Source organism: Salvelinus sp. IW2-2015, linkage group LG18 (assembly GCF_002910315.2).
Source record: "Salvelinus sp. IW2-2015 linkage group LG18, ASM291031v2, whole genome shotgun sequence".
Lineage (NCBI taxonomy): Eukaryota > Metazoa > Chordata > Actinopteri > Salmoniformes > Salmonidae > Salvelinus > Salvelinus sp. IW2-2015.
Genome location: NC_036858.1, coordinates 69,262,377 through 69,269,129, shown reverse-complemented (window position 1 = coordinate 69,269,129; position 6,753 = coordinate 69,262,377). Strand labels below are relative to the sequence as shown.

The 6,753-nt window shown below is 43.6% G+C and overlaps 1 protein-coding gene and 1 long non-coding RNA gene across 3 annotated transcripts in view; one reads left to right on the top strand and one right to left on the bottom strand.

Moving 5' to 3' along the window:
- LOC139029190 (uncharacterized) overlaps positions 1 to 6,753 on the top strand; it is a 980,011-nt gene that overhangs the window by 789,163 nt on the left and 184,095 nt on the right. The window lies entirely within an intron of this gene.
- The window catches only part of LOC111977407 (sialoadhesin-like), a 43,137-nt gene that overhangs the window by 30,475 nt on the left and 5,909 nt on the right, over positions 1 to 6,753 (bottom strand). The window contains exons 7-8 of one of the 2 annotated variants that reach the window (XM_070448673.1): positions 617 to 943; positions 202 to 456 (exon numbers count right to left, since the gene is read on the bottom strand). In XM_070448673.1, the coding sequence (XP_070304774.1) occupies positions 202 to 456; positions 617 to 943 (582 nt within the window). Of the gene's footprint in view, positions 1 to 201; positions 457 to 616; positions 944 to 6,753 lie in introns of those variants that run through there. The other variant, XM_024006809.3, reaches the window with a different exon arrangement.

Here is a 6,753-nt window from a genome sequence, read left to right as displayed (position 1 = left end):
AAAAGACAGTGGATTTAGAAGTAGTACAAATTAGGTCAGTTAAGAATATTCTATTAACTTTCCACAAATGTACTTTTCCACAAAATTACTTTTAGATTCACCCACTTATTGAAGATTATCTATTCAAATATCATGTGAAGCTAATATCTGTCACTACAATGTTAATACACCAAACTAAAGATTTAAGCCCCATGTACTTACATCTGACAGTGAGATTCTCTTCAGCAGAGGGGAGATCCTCATGGCCTTCTACAGCACAGGAGTATCTGCCTGTATCCTCACTGCTGACTGAGAATAGGCTATAGACAGGAGAGGAGGTGTTGCTGTTTGGTATAGGCTGTCCATTCTTATACCAACTGTAGACTGTGATGGTGTCCAGTGTACATTTGGTTCTACATCTCAGTGTGACATTCTCCCTCTCTGACACAGACGTAGGATCCATCTCCAACACAACATCTGAAGTAAAAGGAAACAAATTATTAATATCCTCCTATATATGTCCTCTTATGTGAAATACAACATTTGGTATTTTTCCATCACATACCACCACAGTTTCTGTATGACTGCCCCTAATAAGGTAATTACAGTAATAGATGTGAGATGAGTGACAGATTACTTGTGACAGTCAGGGAGACGGATGAGCCAGCAAACTTTTCTCCGGATGTTATCAATCTGAACCTGTACCGAGCAGAGTCTCTCAATCTCAGATCTGTCACTCTCAGGGTACAGTCACTCTCCTTATCCCCAAGGTACTCTATATGACCCTCATACCCTGCTACTGAGCTTAGATCTTCAGCATCCATATCAGACCATTTAGTAAACCAGAAAGCTTTTTTGATCTCATGATAACTGGGATATGTGTAAGAGCAGGATATGTCCACTGTTGACCCCTTCAAGGCACAGATCCTCTGATGGTTGTAAGTCACACTCCAACACTTCTGACCTGAAATACAAGAAGACAAGAGAACACCTTGCATAAATCTTTAATTACAATACCTACCAGTATACACTTATGTTTTTAATAAAGTAGGAAAATGAATAATTACTTCCTAACCGTTTGTAAAACCATAGTTATATTCTGTAAAAGTAACGAGAAAGTGACCACCCCTTCAGGTTTGTCGTTTTTCAACGTTTGTAGTTTTCTTCTTTTTTTTTTCAATTTAAAATTGAAAGGGTTTTCTATGTGCAAAAACATACCGCAAAGGTCTTCATAAAAGGCATCTGGTAGAAGTAAATTCTCCCACTGACATGAATATTATGTTAAATATCTTGTTGTATCCCGGGAGGTCTACCCCGTGGGATGGCATTAGAGGAGAGGTACGGGGCTGCGGCGTTGGTTCCCTCTCCTGGGAGTACACTAGCTGGGCACCACCTCGACACGGATGGCTCCAAGTGGAGGTAATTAGGGGAAAGTGCCAACCAGCTGTGGAGGCAACATAAAAGGAGCGCTGTGGCACACCGCGGGAGAGACCCGGGAGAGACCGACACAGAGCCAAAGCTGAGAAGAAGGACCGAGCTAAACCTATGTGATTTTGTTTATGTTTATTTTATGGCCTAGTAAAGTTGTGTTTGCTGACTAAAACCTCCCAATCTCTGCACGCTCAACCCAACACTCCACGGTTTACCACATATTGTGGAGAACGCAGGCAACTCAGTAGTTTTGGGTGCCGTGGGGTCGAGCATACAGAGAATACCATGGAGGAGTTGGTGGCTCAGTTTATCCTCAGCCAGCAGAAGAAACAGGCTCTCCTGGAGCAAGCACTGGAGGAGCAGCGCCAACAAAACCTCCGACTGGTAGCGGAGGTAGCCCAGTTGAAGGCTGGGATGGCTCACGAGTCTGGCCCGAATCAGTTCCTGGTTAACTTCTTGGAACTATAGGGGGTGCTGTTCCGCATTAGCATATTTGGGTCTCCAAATTAAACTGCCTCGTGCTAAATTCTTGATCGTACAATATGCATATTATTGTTATTATTGGATAGAAAACACTTTCTAGTTTCTATAGCCGTTGGAATTTTGTCTCTGAGTGGTACAGAACAATATCTACAGCACTTTTCATGACAGGGGTCAGATTTCAGAAATTTTTACCCCTGATCTGGAGTCTGTTTTTAAGGCGACAGTGAATGCTATGAAGAAACCGACACTGCCTACGTCTTCCTCTGGGTGTCTGTACGTCCATCAAGTTTTTTGAATGGAATCGATTGCACAATCACAGCCACTATAAAACAGAAAACGTAGAAGTACCGCTCTCTTCCTGCATGCGTCGTGCGCAAGATGGACATCAGACCTGCCTCCTTCCAAATCGTTATTTAGAGAGTGATATTTCTCCGGTCATGTTTTTAGTCATTATAGTTGTAAAAAACATCATAATGTAGTTAATTTGAACCGTTTTATAGCAATTTATATCCGTTTAGTGCGATTTTGAGGAATTTCTTTGTTGTGCCATCTGAAACTTTGGACACGTTTTTGGGGTCCCGTTCGATCGTTAGTGGATATTTCGAAGGACAGAGGACATCTATCGACCAAAGAAGATTACAACATAGAAAGGATACATTGCCCAAGAATCTGATGGAAGAACAGCTCAAAGTAAGCAATATTTAATAATGTAAATCGTTGTTCTGTCGAATATTTTAAACGCATATTTCGCCATTTTGTTTGTTTCGCGTCACTTGGCGAACCCTGTATTGAAAAGTAAGGATAATTTTTAAAAATGTAATCAGAGCGGTTGCATTAAGAACTAATTTGTCTTTCGATTCCTGTCAACCCTGTATTTTTTAGTCAAGTATATGATTAGCTTTCAATTAAACTAGATCACTCTGAAAGATGACGTCAGACATTTTGAGGCTTGATTTCCTAGTATTTTCATTGTGTAACCACGGTTTTTGTATGGCTAAATATGCACATTTTCGAACAAACTGTATATGTATGTTGTTAAAATGATGTTACAGGAGTGTCATCGGAAGAAATTCTGAGAAAGGTTAGTGAAAAAATTAATATATTTTGGCGGTGATTACGTTATAGCGCTCTTTGGCTGGAATCGATGCTGCTGGTAACGTTTTCAACATGTGGTATGCTAACTTATCGATTTATTGTGTTTTTCGCTGTAAAACGCTTAGAAAATCTGAAATATTGTCTGGAATCACAAGATCTGGGTCTTTCCATTGCTGTGCTTTGTCTATTCTTATGAAATGTTTTATTAAGAGTAAATTGGTCATACACGTTGCTCTCTATAGTAATTCTAGTCGTCTTGTGATGGTCGGTGCAATTGTAAACTGTGATTTCTACCTGAAATATGCACTTTTTTCTAACAAAACCTATCCTATACCATAAATATGTTATCAGACTGTCATCTGAAGAGGTTTTTTCTTGGTTAGTGGCTATCAATATCTTAGTTTAGCCGAATTGGTGATAGCACTGAAGTAGTAAGAAACTGATGGAGTTAGAAAAGTGGTGTATTTTGCTAACGTGTTTAGCTAATAGATTTTACATATTTTTGTCTTCCCTGTAAAACATTTTAAAAAACAGAAATGATGGGTTTATTCACAAGATCTGTATCTTTCATCTGGTGTCTGGACTTGTGATTTAATGATATTTAGATGCTACTATCTACTTGTGAAGCTATGCTAGCTATGCTAATCAGTGTGGGGGGGGGGGTGGGGGGTGATCCCGGACCCGGGGTAGACGCTCGTTAGAGGTTAAGTTTACCTGTTTGGGCCTAGGGGGCAGCATTTTCACTTTTGGATGAAAAGTGTGCCCAGAGTAAACTGCCTCCTACTCAGTCCCAGATGCTAATATAGGCATATTATTAGTAGTATTGGATAGCAAACACTCTGAAGTTTCTAAAACTGTTTGAATGATGTCTGTGAGTATAACAGAACTCATATGGCAGGCAAAACCCTGAGAAAAGATCCAACCAGGAAGTGGGAAATCTGAGGTTTGTAGTTTTTTCAACTCAGCCCCTATTGAAAATACGGTGGGATATTGGTCATGTTGCACTACCTAAGGCTTCCACTAGATGGCAACAGTCTTTTAGAATGTTGTTTCAGGCTTCTACTGTGAAGGGGGGATGAATGAGAGGGGAATGAGTCAGGTGTCTGGCAGAGTGCCACGGGCTCGTGTCTCGGCGGTCATGAGAAAGTTACCTCTCGTTCCATTGCTTTTTCTAACAGACAAAGGAATTCTCCGGTTGGGACATTATTGAACATTTATGATAAAACATCCTAAAGATTGATTCTATACATCGTTTAATATGTTTCTACGACCGGTAATATAACATTTTAGAATTTTCGTCCGACCTTTCCGCTGGACTTGCCGCGCCTCGTGAGTTTCGATTTCGCTACAAGCATTTCGCTACACTCGCATTAACATCTGCTAACCTAGTGTATGTGACAAATACAATACAATTTGATTTGATTTGTTTACTAAACGCACTAAAACAAGGAGGTGTTTGGACATAAATTATGAACTTTATCAAACCAAATCAAACATTTATTGTGGAACTGGGATTCCTGGGAGTGCATTCTGATGAAGATCATCAAGGTAAGTAAATATTTATAATGCTATTTCTGACTAATGTTGACTGCCCAATAGGGCGGATATTTCTTTGGCTGCTTTGGGCTCTTAGCGCCGTACTCAGATTATTGCATGGTATGCTTTTTTCCGTAAAGTTTTTTTGAAATCTGACACAGCGGTTGCATTAAGGAGAAGTTTATCTAAAGTTCCATTGTATGATAGTTGTATCTATTATCAATGTTTATTATGAGTATTTCTGTGAATTGATGTGGCTCTCTGCAAAATCACTGCATGTTTTGTAACTACTGAACATAACACGACAATGTAAATGAGATTTTTGGATATCAATATTCACTTTATCGAACAAAACATACATGTATTGTGTAACATGAAGTCCTATGAGTGTCATCTGATGAAGATCAAAGGTTAGTGATTCATTTTATCTATATTTCTGATTTTTGTGACAACTCTTGTGCTGGAAAAATGGTTGTGTTTTTCTGTTACTTGGTGGTGACCTAACATAATCGTTTGTGGAGCTTTCGCTGTAAAGCCTTTTTGAAATCAGACACTGTGGCTGGATTAACGATAATTTTATCTTTAAAATGGTGTCTAATACTTGTATGTTTGAGAAATTTGATTAATGAGATTTCTGTTGTTTGAATTTGGCACCCTGCAATTTCACTGGCTGTTGGCGAGGGGTTCCGCTAGGGGAACTACTACTAGCGGAACCCCGTTCCCAGACAGGTTATTAAGGGAGGAAGATGATGTGGAGATGTATTTGAGCACCTCCGAGAGGACGGCGCAGAGGGAGGGATGGGCCATGCCCAAGTGAGCCAGCYTGTTAGCACTCTACCTCTCTGGGAAGGCCCAGAAGGCGAATTATGAGGGACTCAAACGTGAGATCCTGAGCCGTTATGGGTTCAGCCTCGCACGCTGTGCACAAATGGTCCACGACTCAGATGAGCGACATGGTGCGCCTGACCAGGGGCTGAATACTGACTGACATACTGTCCCTCCCGATGATCGACAAGGTCATCCTGGATCGCTACCTTCGGGCCCTGCCATACGAGATGAAGAAGACGTTGAGCATGCGGACCCCCAGAGCCTGGAGGAATTGCTGACCGCTGTGGAAACTCACCAGAATACCCAGGGACCTGTTTAGAGGGGCCAGGGCGAGTGGACCCGGCGAGGAGGAAGAACCGCACAGAGAGAGGTGAGGGGCTGAAGGGGGCCCGCACGGAACCGGCCATGAAGCGGGAGGGTGACCCAAACCGACGATGTCGGCCGCTGCTGGACCTAGATGAGATACGCTGCTATGAGTGTGGTGAGCCGGGACACCTCGCGTGGAGCTGTCCTGGCTGGATGGAGGCCATGCCATCCGCATCCCCCAGCTTTGGAATAACCCAGATGGCGAGTTACGTCACCTCCTCTTGGGCACACACCGAGACGGCCCTTCTGATGGTTCCTGTACGAATTGATGGCATCGACACCAGCGCTCTGCTGGACTCCAGCAGCATGTTGATCCTGGCCCACCCGCAGTTGCTCACACGAGAGGGGAAAGACGAACCGGGGGATGATGAGGTGACAGTGTCCTGTGTACACGGGGACACAAAGAGGTACCCAACTGTGCTGGTGAGGATAACCACCCCAAGGGGGGAGTGCCAGATGCGCGTGGGGACTGTTCCTAACCTGCCCATGTCCATTCTCCTCAGTCGAGATTGCCCTTTCTTCCAGGCACTGTGGAGGAGGGACCTGGGGAGGTGCGCACGCGAGGTAGGAAGGAGAGGAAAAAGGATGGTGACCTGTGCAACCCACCCACCGCTGCAAGAGGTGTCCACTGGGCCCGAGTCGGACCTGGAGGAGGGAGACAACCCCGCTCCGGCAAGCGAGCCACCATGCGAGGAAGATCTCAGTCTCCAATTTATTGAGGTGGAGAAACCAGACGGACCTCCCGACATGAAGAATCCTCACGGGTCAGTTTGGGACGGCCCAGTTAGAAGACCCCAATCTCCAGAAAGCGAGGGGCCAGGTGATTGCGGTGGATGGTGTGCTGTTACCTGGGGTAAGTGAGTGGCGCTACCCCCACTTCGCCATCAAGCATAATTTATTGTATCAGGTRGTAAAGCACAATGGGAATAAAAAAATACTTGTTACTCATACCCAGCCAGTATGTTAGGACTGTCTTGCAGCTTGCCCACACCGAGCTGAATGGGGCACACGTGGGGATGGAGAAAACCAGGGAGC